A 15,178-nucleotide genomic window follows, 5' to 3' on the forward strand; every position below is an offset into this window, starting at 1 on the left:
AACCAGATTAATTTTTCTCTGTTTGATTCTATTACAAATAAAACAATAGATAGTTTTTTCTATTCTTAATTTATAATTTTTTTTTTACCCATCAAATAAATATTTTGTTTTGATTTTTACTTAAAAAAGTGGGATAAATAAGGAGATCTATATTGATTGTTACATTAGTAGTAGCTTTAATTTTGTTATAGATTAAAGTGCTATTTGATTTTGGATTTAAGAGAGTTTTGTACTTTTGTTTTCTAAAAACTCACCTGCAATTTTTTTATATAATATAATTTGTTTTGTTTTGTTTGTTTGTTTATTTGTAAACTACTCATCAACTGACTGAGTAGATATTATTATATAATTTATTGCAACCATCAAATATTAAGACCTACAGCCTCAGAAGGCTCTTAAGGTTCATATTCATCTACTTCTTCTTCTCTTTATTATTCTGATTAGTCAACTATATCTTCGTTTCCTTTTTCCTAACCTAAAGGCCGCTAAAGCTCGGTGCTCTTTTTCCCTTTTTTGTGCGTCTAATCTTATTTTTTTGCTAAACCTAGTTCTTTTTCATACATTTTGAGCTGATTAACAAAACCTTTATTAGGTTGCACAACATTACGGATTCTCTTTATGTGACTATAAGAACGATCATAGTTCCATTTTAAACACTTCATCAAGAAAGCTATAACTATTGTTGCGCTTCTTGAAGCGCCTTAATGACAGTGAACAAGCACATTTTATTTTTATTCTAAAATCTTTTCTTTTAAAAATAGTGTTGCTTGCTTAAAGAATTATTTAATATCTGCTGTAGGCGTGTCATAGATTTCAAATTTAATGTGATCGTCAACAATACTTCTATTTAAGCCAGGAGGTGTCAACTTAGCACCAACAGTCATTAAATATCTGATTTTATGCTCTCTGAGTAGATCATAGTCTTTAGCCCACTCTAAGTTAGACAAGTACAAACCTCCTCTTTCATGATTAGGTTCTAAAATGCAGTGTCCAGATTTTCCTAGATACATTATTTTTAATTTAAAACAAACTTTTTAATAAAGCAAATAAGAAGTTTTGTATGTTTGTTTGATGATTAATTAATTGTATTTTTTCTTTTAATAATTAATCAATTATTAAAACAAAAATGTGCACCTCATTTAAAACTATAATTTCAAATATGCTTTTTCTTTAATGAAAAAATAATCAATAGAAATAGATTGATAAAAGTTCTTTTTCGAAAGTAATTATAAAGAACTTTAATGAATAGTAAAATTCTTTTTTAAAGAGAGAAAAGTCTTATTTTTTTCAAGCTTAAAATATATTTATATTAGAAATCGATTGCTAGTTGAAAATGAGTATGAAATGTACATTTATATCTGTATTCTAATAATAAATTAAATCAATAACGTACTTATTTTTTATATTTTTGCAATCTTTTTTAAGATGAGTTTATGAAATTCTTTAATTAACTTATATTTATATGTATGTATGTATGTAATTCACACAAAATATAAAAGCTAAGGCAATAATATATTATTTTATTTAAAAATTTTAATTTATAATGATCTTGTAAGCAGGGTTTATCTGTACCATAACAAAATAGAGAAAGTTCATCACTTTTCTATGATATCTTAATATATTATTTGTAATTAAAAATTAAAATGTATTAAAAGAAATTTTTCATTGATTAAACATTTTGACAGGGTCTATCTGCACCTTAAGTGAGCAGAGGAAGTTCACAACTTCTCTTTGATTATCAAATTGTTAGTATACTTATGATTGTCTAATTAATTATATATTATTATTGTAAGGAAATTCTAATTAATAGTTAAATTTAAGAAATGATAAATATCTTTTAATTTTGTAAAGGAGAAAAATTGAAATTATTATATTTTTAATTAAGAAAGGGAAATTTCAATATTCATCAGTATAAACATTATTATTGTATACGAGAATATCGCTTAGGTAATTAAATAGAGCTATTTTTATTAAATTATATTTAATTAAATATAAAATTTAGAAAAGATATTAATTAAATAATAAAAAAATTGAAATCAATAAAAAAAAAATACAAATTCTAATAATGGTAGCAAAAAACAGCTTTATTGGACTTTTTATTTTTTTAAGCTTAATTGTAAGTACACAGGCCTCACTTTCAATCCCTTTATATTATAAAAATATTTCAATTAAATATAGTATGGGAAAATGTGCCGCTTTTTTATCTGTCTTAATAGATTCTTCTCATTCTCTCTGTAATAATAACATTTATCTAAACGGTTAAACATAATAATGTGGAGTTGTATAATTACCTGGTTCCTAAAATTCAGTTGCTAACCTTCAATTTAACAATTTTGAAGCCACAGTCGTTTTTTCAACTAAATATTTATCTACATCTAGCGATAGCGAGAATTTATGCTTTGGAAATGCTCAATAAGAACAATTATCATTTGTGAAGTAGCTACAATAATAAAGATTGATTTCTTAATAAAGAGTCTACATTACTTTATTCGATAGATACCTTTAATAAGACCCTCCATCTAGCATTATTGGATACATTAACTTAGAAGAACCAAATCCAGACTATATCAAATAAGGTTCTAGCTTTGTAAAGATATTAACTTCTGACAGTCCATTTTTATTTCAATTAAATGGATAAATTACATTTTTTGATTAATTAATTAGCGTCGCAAGCAATAAAATCTAATTAAAATTCCCTAATTAGGTAGATAATTAATTTGACTAAGCTACATGTGACTAGGTATTTAAAATTTTATAATAAAACAATTTTAATGTTATAAAAGATAGTGGTAAGTACTATTTGCTTTATATTTAAGGCTTAGGACCTATTAAAATTGCATTGTAAACTGAAAATAATAATCCTTACATATTATCTATAGACCCTTCTTAATATATTGAAGAAATTATAAAAGGATATTATAGGTTGAGGATCTAATGTGGCAATTCTTTTTGGCTCTCTTAGAGTGTTTTAACTTCATACTATGTTGGATGGGATCTAGAAACTCAAAGTACCTATATTGCAGAAAGAGTTGAAGGTTTAAATCCTTAATATGCAGCTTAAGATGCTTAAAGTTCTTCTAATTTGAGAAGTTTAAATATTTGAAATAGAAAATAATTATATAAATTTTACAAGGACCCTGTTTTTTCTTATTGTTAAAATCAATATACTGTATTTCCTCAACAACTAATACCAATCGCATCCCTTATTTTTTACCATTTTATTTGGTAATAAATAGAAATATAATATTGTTAAAATTAAAATTTTTTTATTATTAATTGTTGTGAATTTATAAGGTGTATAATCTGTTATGAAGAGTAAAGAATATAAAATTTAGAAAGAATATTATAAACTGTCATCAAATAGAAGAATTTTAAATTTATTTGTATATTTGATAAAATTTAATAAAAAACTATCAATAGCATTCACTAGTAATGTTATAATAATTTATAATGAACAAATCCTTATTTAATTAGAAGTATTAAATAAATAAAAAATAAATAAATTTTGTTTCAACTTGTTAAAAACAAAAATGTTTAGAATTAAAAAGATGTTAGTATCAATCAAAATATTTTAAAAATAAAAGATAAAAACTAATTTGTAAAAATAACTTATTCTTATTTTAATCTAAAATGAGTTTTAATATAAAACTTTAAGGAGATACCAAATATATAAATTAAATAAACTAAAATATTATTAACTAATTAAATTCAAAGGCAAATTAATTATTTTTCATAAATAAATTTAATAAATGATTAATTTAAATCAAAAAGTAGAAATTTTTTTATTTATTTATTCATTAAATTTATGTCAGTATTCACTTATGAAAAATATTTTTAATTTTCATTCTTAATTAATTAATTTTTTACTAATAATGATGACTTTTAGATAATTAACAAAATATTGATAAATAAAAAAGTTAAAACATACATAAAAAATGCATTTTATAGGATGATTAGAAAAAATTTATTAATCAATATGAAATTCATATAATATTAGCTTGTGAGAGCACTCTAATTCCCTTAATATAATTAAATATTCTTTTGTTTGTTTTTATAGAGAAAATAAAAAAATTGATGAAAAAATCTTAAATATTCTAATTAAGATAATTTAAATTATTCATTGATAAATTGATAATAGCGCTTATTTATATTAAATACATTATTAATTAAATTAATTTGCAAAGATTTCACAACAAATTATGTTTTTCCTTAAGAATTTCGAAGGTCTTATCCTTCAAGATAAGTATCTATTTAACAAGTAAATAGGTAGAGGAAATTAAGGGGCAATATACTTGGCAACTGTGCTAAATTAGAAACCAGTCATTTAGGGGGAAGAGTAAGCTTAAGTAGCTATAAAAGTAGTCTAGCATTAAGCCCTTAAAGCTAAAGAAAAAGAACTACTTTAAAATGAAATTTAAGCTCTTAAAGAAATAGACTCCAACTATGTTGTCAAGTGCATAGAATGCTTAAATGATCAAGAAAACACTTATATAGTGTTAGAATACTGTTAATATGGCTCTTTAGAAGAATATTTGAGAAAGAATTCCTTTAAATTTATCTCTGAAAGGTTTTTAAAGGATTACTTTAAATAAATATTGTTTGGACTTCAAGAGTTACATTCTAAAAGAATTCTTCATCGCGATATTAAGTTGAGCAATATTTTAGTAAAAAATGCAAAAGAATTTAAGATAGCCGATTTAGGATTTTGTAAAAAACTTGCAGAAGATCAAAACATATGTCAGACTGTATTAGGTATTTATTTATTTATTTTGGCTATTTATAATTGATAAGATATTCATAAAAATAATTTTATTTTTAAAGGAACAAAAATGTATATGGCTCCTGAGCTCTTAAAAATGGAGAAATATGGGATAGAAGCTGAATTATTTAGCGTGGGTGTCCTATTCTACTTGTTAAGCTAAGGAAGGTTTCCCTTCGAAGCAAATAGCCCACCTTAGCTTTTAAAGGCTATTGAGAATTAATAATTAAAATTCGATGACATATCTAATGAGCTATAGGATTTACTTAGAAAAATGCTTAAGTATGAACCAAAAGAAAGAATTTAATTCAAAGACATATTTAATTAACCCTTTTTCTAAGAAGAAGATGATGTCCTATTTATGAACTCCTCTCATTGTGAAAGCGAAGACATAAAATTAAAAGTGGAAAATCATATTAAGGTTTATACTTAAATTGAAAATTAAATAAAACCTATTCCTCTTGATGAAGAGAGTGAGGTCGCAGAGCAAATTAAATAAGTTAATAAACCTAATGAATAACCACGTGAATTTGGTTTAGTACCTCTCAGTTTCTAACCTCCTGAGATAAATAACATTTAGAATCCTATGAATTAGTAACCCAACAATAATTAATTTAGAGCTTTCTCTAACTAAGGCAATCCTCTCCAGGATGATCAAAATAAACAGGTGTAAAATCAAAATAAAAATTTATATCCATAGTTAAATAATGTGAATAGCTAGAGTCAATAACAAAACTAAGCGAACAACTTTTTTAATTTAAATTAATAGCCTAACAACTTTGTTCCTTTTTAGAGACTGTCTCTATAATAACAATTAAATAACCCTGTAAATTAAAATAATTAGAGTGATGCAACATAGTAGTAGTAAAATCAGCAATAGTAACAGCAATTCTAGAATTAATATAGAACAGGAAATAACAACAATAATAACAATTTGGCTCCAAATTAAATTCCAAATATAGCAGGGTAAAATTAAATCTAAAATATAAATAATAATTAGATAAATATGATGAATCAAATGCCTTAGTAAAATGACATTCTAAAAAAGTCATCATAGTACTAATTCTAATAAGGAAATCAGATAAATGAGTTGTAATAAAAGAATAAATAGATTTGTGACGCTTTAATGAAAAAAGCTGAAGATATTTAGGAGAACTATCTTTATCTTTTCCTAGCTATGAGAAATTTGGCTTATTTGAGTGGAAAATGTCTTGAATTTAAAGTACCTTTCTAATCATATATAGGAGCTTCACTATTCATTCTCAAATAGAAGTGCTTTAATATGAATAAAAATCTCTAAACTTTAGTTGAATCCTAAGAATACCAACCTTTGAGAGAACTTAATCCTTAGCAATATAGGAAATTAGTAAAAAATATTGAGAATAATAAGCAAGAAATTGATGTCTTTGATTTCATAGCAGACGATGAATATAGCTAAGTTAAAAACTGTATCTATCCTATATTCTAAGAATTTATCAAAGATTATGTTAAGAATATTAATAGGATGTTTGATACTGCTTATAATAATGATTTGCGTGCTGTTCTTATTGATATGCTACTGGATGTATTAACTCCAGCCAAAGTAACCTCTAATCATACAGAATTAAATTACAATCAAAAGGACGAATTAAATAAGCTCATTAGAAACTGCTGTATTTATTTGATTATTTCTATTCACGTAGGTAAATATTTACTCGTTTTTTCCATTTGAATAATTTATCAAAATTTTATTGAATTATTTTATAAAATAACTTTTATAATAGATGATGCAAACGTTAACATTTAAGAACTTGAGCAGCAATTAAGAAGGGACAACAATAATTACAAGTAACAAATTTGTGATTAACTCAAGAGACTAATAGAATAAGTTGATGACTCTTTGTTAATTAAAGACATATAATCATAATAAGATGATTAATAATCAAGATATGATTAATATTTGAAAGAACAATATGAAAAATATAATGATGAAGTCGATGATTATGAAGATTTTGATCAAAATGATGACGAAATTACATTCCCTCTTAAGAAGCAGTTTTAAAGAAGATTGGAAGAAGCAAAAAAATAAATTAATAAATAAGGTTTAAATTGAATCATTCATATAGTAAAAACACTATTAATATTAATTACTAATATTTTGTAAATTTCTTATGCTAAAAAATTAGATTATTAATTAATTATCAATTCATTTTTGTTTTTAAAAGGATATTTATTTGGCTAAATATCTATTTTAATTTATTTTTCATAATAAAGCAAAAAAAAAAAAATTATTAATGTAAAAGAAATTTAATTAATCTATTTTTTTGATTAAAAAGATCCAGCTTAAAATATGTTTCTATGTACTTACATAATGTGTTTAAGATAAACAAAGTTTTTAAATAATAAAAATATGACTGATCCATTTTTTTGATTATGAAGATAAATTTAAAAACATTATTCTGCCAAAAAAAATTTTTTAAGAAACATGAACTTGTTATAAAATAACATAGATTTAATAGTGTTTTTATTAAAAATATTTTGTATTCACCTTTAAGAGATTTTGTTTATTTACTTCCTTCTAAATTTTATTTTGCTTAATTTTATAAAAGAAATCAAACTATAACATAAGCTCAGAAGAAAGGTATTTGCTTATTGTCTTCATTTGTAAATCTTTTGTCTTTAATTAGACCATTTTCATAATCTTTCCACCATTTTGATAATCTATTGTCAATTATTTTACGGAACCATGGAGTTGTTTTTTAACCCTATGATAATTTTAAAATATGTTTAATTAATTAATTATCTTTAATATTTATTTTTACTAAACTTTCTTTGTGTTTAAGGAATTCCTCCAAGTTCTTTAGATCAATCCATTCATATTCTTCTATTTCTTCAGGATTAGGAGATATTTCTGAAAGATTTTTTCTCATGAAGAATATGTAGTCAACTATAGTAAATATTTATTAAATATATGTTACATATGCTTTAATTATATTTAAGATATTAAATTGAGCTTATACTTATAAGGTAAAATAATCATTCAAATTGTAAAAATTAATAAAATACGTTCATATTCACCCCAAACCTTATCAGAAGCTGACTTGTAAAGTAGTTTGTCTACTAAAGTAAGATCAGTAAGCTTGTCTATTTTTATGTTAAACTCAAAATCTAATCTTCTCTAAGCTGCAAGTTTAGTGCCTATTCAAAAATTGTAAATTCTTAATATTCCAATATTTATTAACAAAAAAAATACCTTCATGCTAATCTCTCTCATCAAATTAATCTAAAGGATGAGAGCAGCATGTGTTAGTCCAGTGATTGGGAAAAGTTATTTTTATTTGACTTCTTTTTTAAAGCAACAATTAACTCTTATCATTAAATAAAAATATGGAAAAAGCTCTGTGAGGTTTTGCCTCTTATGAGAAAATGTATTCGTTCAAATGAGCCTTTTTTTTATCAATCTAACCCACAACATCATCCTAATAGTTAACAAGGATAAGCTTTTAAGAAAGAGTTTATTCTTATGATTGATGCATAGCTTATGAAGCAGATTTAGAGGTAGTGCTAAACATGTATTTCAACTAAGCACGTTTTATTAGAGAGTTAATCATTTTTATTATTTATTTTTTTTTTTTTGATGTAAAACTTAAAAAATTAAAAATCTAATTAAATATTATTTTTCAAAATTTAATATTAAATATCTTATTGACATACACACTTTAATAATATTATTAATTTAATTTTCTGCTTTAATAATATTATTAAAGCAATATCTTAGAATTCATCAATTTTCTACATTAAATTAAATATTTATTATATTTCATCATTTTACAAATTTTTTGAATGTTAAAATTTAGAATAATGCTAAATATTACTTAATATTATTTATTAAATGCGATTTGTTTTTGGCTTTTTATTTTGATAAATAGAATTTCTTTTTCTATTAATTGCATATTTTAATCTATAGAAGTTTATCATACATAAATAATTTACTTTATAAATGGAATAAGAAGAAGACCCTTTTGAAGCAATCAACCACATTTAGAATTAGTATTATGTACAAGGTTATTAAAAAGCTAAAAATGATAAAGAATTAGAACAAGCAGCTGAAAAAAAGTAGTATTATGATCAAGGATTTATAACAGGAAAGCAAGTAAATCAAATCTAGTTTATTACAAGTTGGTGTAATCAATAACTTTATTTTTAAAAATGATTAGTTAGGTTTGGAATTAGGATACTATTGCGGGTATATTGAAGATCTTAAATAAGTTCTGCCAATTTTAGAAGAATATAAAAAACACTAGTAAAAGTAAGAAAATTATAGCCTCCTATTTTAATTTCCGTCTCTCAATTATTTTTTTTTAATATTGTTTTAGAGTGGATAAATTGATAGAAGAAATTGAACAAATAATTTTGAGCATAGACCCAGAATAAGGAAATGTGGATTTAGATGAACTGCCAAATACAATTTTAGTCTTGAGAAATAAGTTTAAAGTAAATTGTTGAGAATAAATACAAAAATTCATTTATCCATTTATTAATTTTAAAGATATTGCTTCTTTCACTAGGATTTAAGAAACCTGACTTTAATTTTAGCGACTAACAAAATACAAATTAAGTTGTCCAAAATGATAATTTTTCATTTTGAAACAAAATGTATAAAGAGTGCTCATATTTAAATAATGAGTAGAACAACTTAAAAAAAAATAAATAAAAAGTTAAAATGTTTGAGTATCCTTTTTTATCATACATAAGTGTTGTTTAATAAATTAAAATATATTATATACTTGATTATATCAAATAAATAAAATAGATATTTATTGAGAAATAGATAGATACATCTTTATGTATATTAGTGTATTTATTAATTTATGCGAATTTTAACACTAAAATTAAGGAAAATTAGATTAAAGTTCATATTTTAAGTAGTGTTTTGAGGAGTATTTCTTAAGATTAATGCTTTAATTATTTATTTTTTTGATGAGTTTTGATTTATAATAGTAATTTGTTTAGTAATATTCTAAAATATAAGCCAACAACTCATTAAATAAAAAGCAATTAATTTCAAAACTTTAGTAAGCAAGTCTATCAGTATATCTATGAATAAATCAGGTATTGAAATAGAAAATATGGCAAATATTTTTTATAGACAAAAAAAATTAAATAGCGATATAATAGTCTCATTTTTTTATTTAAAGAAGCTTATTTTGTTGAACTATAAATTAGTTTTTTTAGTAAATTTTATTATCGTTTAGATTGTTTGAGTTAATTTATTAGGCATTACCATAAAGTAAAATATTGTTAAAATTATTAGAAGTGTTTTTATTCTACAAGTTTCCTTAATAACTGTTCATGTTAGATGTAATTATAAGAGGTTATTCTTGATTTTTTAAGGCCATTATATTCTATTAATCAATATTTTTACCTTATGGTGATATAGCTTGCAAGATTGGAGTATTATTTTAGCTAATTATTTAAGCAGTTTGATTTTAATTGCTATGATTTAATCCACCTATTGTCTAAGATTCAATATTATAGGAATAATTATTTTAATTTGTAAAATTATCAATTGAATCTGTTGTCTTATTCCTTATTTAAGTATAGCTTGGAATCATAACTTAATCAGGTTTAATTGAGTGCTTAGAAAACTAATCTGCTTTATAATTACCAGCTATACTCTCATTCATAATCATATCTTTTACGTGCTTTCTATCTATGCTCTTTTTTAATATTCTTCTTTTTGAGTAGGACATTTATACTTCTTATTAAATGATGTTCTTTCCATTTGAATAGTTAGAAATGTTATTACTATTATTATTGTTGTAATTGAAAGAAATTTATGTATTTAAAGTATTTATGTTTACATTATTATTATTGTTGTTATTATTACTATTTATATTGCTGAATATGGTGTTATTATTTATTTGATTATTTGATTATTAATTATTTTGTATGTTTATTTAAAATGGAGACACAATAATATTATTGTTATTATTATTAATATTTTAGTTAGTCAAAAAGGATGGTTAATGCAACTCTTACCTATAATTTTTTGAAGGCATAGAATTATTTTTAGTCCTTTAAATTATTTATTCGGCTGCTGTATAATCTACTTATTTTTAACTTTCTAGATTTTGTTAGTGTGAATAGTGAGGATATTTTTAAATTATGTTTGCAGCTATGTTGTTTTTTCTTCCACCCAAGTACTTTGGCTAGGTTCCGGCTTATATTACAGAATCATTTGCAATATTAGACCTAATATGAGTTTGTATAAAAAGTTTTAAAATAAGTTATATAGAATTTAAAATAATACAGTTTATTTCCATTGTTGCTTCTATTTTCTCTTTGCATCATATTTTGTAAGTCTTGCGATAAAGGTTTCAGTTAGGCTTTGTAAGGTTTTCTTGTTGAGTTTCGCAAATAGGCTGGTTTCTAAGTTTGAGAATACCAAGACTCATTTATAATTTATTCAGGAGAACTCATTCCTAAATTAACAATATTCAACTTTCTTTAGTTTTCTAAGGATTAAGGCTATTACATAGCCAAGAAAGGATTGTATTACAAAGCAGAATTTTAAATTTAGTCTAAATTAAAGTTGTTAAATTTACTATGCTTTAGCTAAATAGCATCTTCATTGAAGTTGTCCAAATTTTTCTAATTAAAGTGATTGTTCCTTGAATATTAAACTGTAGGATTCAAGTTATTATTATTTTAGTTAATTTAATTTTATTATTATGGGATTTATACTAAATTAGGATTATCTTGATATATTAAACCTTTTCCAACAATATTTCCTAGCACTGAAGCCTTGCTGATATAATTAATAAAGTAAATTTATCATAGATTTATATTTAATAAATGTTACTATTGATCTTAAAGATGAGGAGATTAATTGAGCTTATTAGATGAGTGTTATTGAGTCAATGGGTATTAAAATGATTAGTTGTGAATAAGATATTGTTTAGAAGAATCCTATGTCATCTTAGCATGAGACTCAATTTAAGTCATAGATCTTTTTTTGCCAACTATATTTGATAGAATATCTTCTTGTTAATCTTTTTCATTTGAAAGTTAACAATTTTCATCGTCAAAATTATTCATAATCATTTAACTTTCAACTTATTTATTAGCATCATTTCTTAGATAAACTTAACTTAAACTAGGGATAATACTAATTGGATTGTTCTCCAAAAATGTTGCTCCCTGCTTCTACCTTAATGTAGTGCCTCCAGTGTTTTAATTTTCTGTTCCTAAATTTAATATTTTTAAATAGTTCACTTAAGCAATAAAATAATTTATTTAGTAGTCTGTGAATTAAAACGATATTGATTTGCTTACCTTTGTTGGATAAATTTGGGAGAAAATTTAAAAATGATTCTTGAGTTTTATCTCTTTAATCATCAAAAACTTAGGAAAGATTTTTTTTAGTTGAGTTTGGAGCTTTTGTTTTTTATTCTGACTTAGCCTGACTTACTTGAGTAGAGTTTAACACTGAGTGTGAATCTTGGCTTACAGGTTTTTTAAATGGTGTACTTTTAGTATTTTTTGGATCACCATTTTTTTGAGTAGAGCTACTTGATTAAGAATTATGATTATTTTAAGCAGCAACAGCAGGATTTACTTTTTTAGGAGATACTGTTTCATTCCAAAGATTGCTTGCAGTTTTCAGTAATTTATCATAATCAGCTGGATCATCTTCTGCTGGGTATATTCTTATAAATGCTCCTTTATGTTTATTCTCATATTTTATTATCTTTTCTTAATCTACTTTGTTATTTTCTGTTTCAGCTGAAGCCTTTTGATCTTTTTTTCTGTAAGCAAACTAAGCTTAGCTTTTAATGTCTAAATATTTTTTTTTCTCCTTTGAAGAAACGTTTAGAATATTCAACGTATCAAGGATAACATTTTTTTTAATAGAAAAATCTAATGGTGAATCACAATGGAATGAAGCTGAGTGATTTACTTCTAGCAGCCAAGGCTTTAGCTCTTTATCTATCATAACATCAAATCTGTTTTGGTAAAATATTTTTCAATTAAATTGAGAAAAAACTGTTAATTTTTTACCCTAAAACTTCAAAACACATTTCATTTTAGTATTCTTTGGGCTAGCTTGATCTATAAATATGTGAAAGTTATGGTTAAACACTTATTACAGTTTTTACTATAAGTTGCCTTATCTCCATATACAATTTAGGAATATCTTTTCCCATATTATGCAATTACTTTAATAAATTAAAATATAATTAATCTAAACTAAAATTAATATTTGAGAAAATTTGTTAAATCATTTGTGTAAATTTCTTAAAATATTTATCACAATAAAAAAAATAAATTATTTTACTAAAATTAAAACAAATTTTTCAAAATGAAAAGTAAAATTAAAAGCCTAAAAAATAAATTTTAATTTCAATCAAACTTTAATTTAAAAATAATTAAATTCATTGAATTAATTTCTTTTGTAAATCAAAAGTAATTAAAAATAATCATTTAAATATGTGAAAAAAATGAAATTAATTAATTATCTGATAAAGGAAATTTCTTATTTCTAAAATTACCTTGAGGACAGATGAAAAGCTTCTTTTGTGGCCTACATCATCATTTTAATCATTTTCGTTGAATATAAAATTTGGGTTTTTTTTATTGACTGCATAATTAGTAAGATGCATAGTAAAATTTTGGCAATTTTTTTTGTTAGGCTTTTAATACTTTACTGTAGCAAATCTTGCTAAGCCTTCAGGATACATAAATATTTTAAGTGGATTTATGTTCTTAATTAAGACATAAATACGAAAGTCAAATTTAAGGCCATCTATGAGAAATGGGTTTTTTATATACTCCTATATCACACAATGATCATTATATGAAAAATTCTCTACTTTTTTGGTTAAATAAATTCCTCTACCCTTTTATTTAATTTTAAAAAGAAATATTTTATTAAAATATGTCGATTCTTTTGTAATTACTTAGCAGGAGCTTTCAGGTTTCACTATATAGTAAGGTTTCTTAGTTTTAATATTCTCATTATACCTAATATTTATTTATATAATTTGTTTATTTCAAGAGTATTCTTAAATAAATTTAATATAAAAAGTTTCTGGATACATAAATTAATTAATTTATTTATTTATTTGTGTCTGTTTGTTTGTTTGTTTTCCCTGCTTAATAATTAAATAGCTTCTGGGTATTTGTGGCTAATAAAAAAGATATAGCTGTAGTTGGGAGATTTAATATTTTGTAAAAGTTGAATATCAAAGTCACTTTTTAGATTCGGCTAATAAGTTTTAGTGTCAAATAATACAGTTTATGTTTATTGGAGCACGCACTTACTTATTTGGAATTTTTCATGGATGAATAGCTAATAAATTAGAATATTTTTTATGTATCTAAGAAACTATTTATTTTGCCATGTTAAAGTAAATAGAATAATTAAAAAAACCTTTTGAAATCCTCAAACTATAGAGGCAAAGTCCATGTTTTAGGAAAGAATGAATATTCGTTTTCTAATACCTTTCTCATTCTTGTGAGATTCGCAGCAAGGTAATTCTTTTTACCCAAATTATGACTCCCTGGAAAGTGGTTTATTTTTTGATAAGGCAACATTCTTCTTAGCACTTCCTCTGAAATGTAAGTATCATACCAACATATGTTCCATTCTTCTCTGTTTTAAGGAGGACTAGTTATTGTAGTCCACCCCATAGTAACACTTCCTTAATTCTTAATAACCTTATAAATAGTATCAGTAACATCAAAAACTATTTTTTTGTTCTTTTTGATATTTCTGGTCATTTTAACTACCTCTGATAAACACATAAAGGGATATTATTTATCATCTTATTCCTCTTCAAGATTTATTTCTATTTCAGCTTGCTCTTAATTACCTTCTTCAATTTTTGGGTTATAAATATTTTCATAATCAATCCCTTCTCTCCCTTAATCTATATTTACAATCTTCTAATTAAATTGCTAGTTTTATTCTTCTTTTTACATTTATTCATCATCTTAAATTAGCTGTTACTTATCTTAATTGATTTTATATAATTTATTATATAAGTATCATAGTGATTTCTAATTGTTGAAATAAAAACCAATAAATTTTATACCATTTAAATTTTGAAGACTCATAATCTTGTTTTGTTATATCAAAATATATTTTGATAGAATTAGATTATTGAATACAATTACAATATTATAATCAATGAAAGATCTTCTTAGAAACTCTTAGATATATCAATAGTCCTAATAATTAACACTATGATTTTGCCTTACAATTTATTGGAAGTCTAGCTTTGAATCTATTTAGACTTGCCTAATAAATAAAAAATAGAATTAATTGTAACAATCACTTATTAGTTCAGATTTATACTAAATATTTATTAATTTATTAATCAAATCAAATCAACTTTGAAAATTGTTATCAAAGTTAATTAGATATAATTTAAG

The 15,178-nt window shown here is 23.5% G+C and overlaps 7 protein-coding genes across 7 annotated transcripts; 2 read left to right on the forward strand and 5 right to left on the reverse strand. All coding sequences in view use genetic code 6, as the record gives it.

The window, feature by feature from the left end:
- Positions 1-362: 362 nt before the first annotated feature.
- On the reverse strand, positions 363-1,010 carry TTHERM_00438890 (dual specificity phosphatase domain protein; the record flags this gene model as incomplete). Its single annotated transcript, XM_001017786.3, has 1 exon — positions 363-1,010. The coding sequence occupies one exon, from the start codon at positions 1,008-1,010 to the stop codon at positions 363-365; it is 648 nt and encodes a 215-aa protein (XP_001017786.1).
- Positions 1,011-1,287: 277 nt separating this feature from the next.
- Positions 1,288-1,614, reverse strand: TTHERM_000438868 (transmembrane protein, putative; the record flags this gene model as incomplete). Its single annotated transcript, XM_012798052.1, has 1 exon — positions 1,288-1,614. Exon 1 carries the CDS (start codon positions 1,594-1,596, stop codon positions 1,288-1,290), a length of 309 nt encoding a protein of 102 aa, XP_012653506.1. The 5' UTR covers positions 1,597-1,614.
- A 104-nt stretch (positions 1,615-1,718) lies between these two features.
- TTHERM_000438869 (transmembrane protein, putative) lies at positions 1,719-2,519 on the reverse strand (the record flags this gene model as incomplete). Its single annotated transcript, XM_012798053.1, has 2 exons — positions 1,719-1,961; positions 2,055-2,519. The coding sequence occupies 2 exons, from the start codon at positions 2,517-2,519 to the stop codon at positions 1,719-1,721; spliced, it is 708 nt and encodes a 235-aa protein (XP_012653507.1).
- A 1,680-nt stretch (positions 2,520-4,199) lies between these two features.
- On the forward strand, positions 4,200-6,851 carry TTHERM_00438870 (Serine/Threonine kinase domain protein; the record flags this gene model as incomplete). The annotated part of the gene is made up of 3 exons (XM_001017784.2): positions 4,200-4,752; positions 4,822-6,441; positions 6,523-6,851. 3 exons carry the CDS (start codon positions 4,200-4,202, stop codon positions 6,849-6,851), a joined length of 2,502 nt encoding a protein of 833 aa, XP_001017784.2.
- A 517-nt stretch (positions 6,852-7,368) lies between these two features.
- Positions 7,369-8,349, reverse strand: TTHERM_00438860 (isopentenyl-diphosphate delta-isomerase; the record flags this gene model as incomplete). Its single annotated transcript, XM_001017783.3, has 4 exons — positions 7,369-7,503; positions 7,561-7,685; positions 7,805-7,936; positions 7,992-8,349. The coding sequence occupies 4 exons, from the start codon at positions 8,347-8,349 to the stop codon at positions 7,369-7,371; spliced, it is 750 nt and encodes a 249-aa protein (XP_001017783.1).
- A 389-nt stretch (positions 8,350-8,738) lies between these two features.
- On the forward strand, positions 8,739-9,386 carry TTHERM_00438850 (hypothetical protein; the record flags this gene model as incomplete). Its single annotated transcript, XM_001017782.3, has 4 exons — positions 8,739-8,891; positions 8,956-9,047; positions 9,115-9,232; positions 9,288-9,386. 4 exons carry the CDS (start codon positions 8,739-8,741, stop codon positions 9,384-9,386), a joined length of 462 nt encoding a protein of 153 aa, XP_001017782.2.
- Positions 9,387-9,918: 532 nt separating this feature from the next.
- TTHERM_00438840 (tubulin-tyrosine ligase family protein) lies at positions 9,919-14,860 on the reverse strand (the record flags this gene model as incomplete). The annotated part of the gene is made up of 9 exons (XM_001017781.2): positions 9,919-10,993; positions 11,052-11,549; positions 11,604-11,988; positions 12,077-12,747; positions 12,803-12,960; positions 13,294-13,641; positions 13,702-13,765; positions 14,175-14,757; positions 14,839-14,860. The coding sequence occupies 9 exons, from the start codon at positions 14,858-14,860 to the stop codon at positions 9,919-9,921; spliced, it is 3,804 nt and encodes a 1,267-aa protein (XP_001017781.2).
- Between the last annotated feature and the right edge of the window lie 318 nt (positions 14,861-15,178).

This window comes from Tetrahymena thermophila (genome assembly GCF_000189635.1).
Source record: "Tetrahymena thermophila SB210 genomic scaffold scf_8254607, whole genome shotgun sequence".
Lineage (NCBI taxonomy): Eukaryota > Ciliophora > Oligohymenophorea > Hymenostomatida > Tetrahymenidae > Tetrahymena > Tetrahymena thermophila.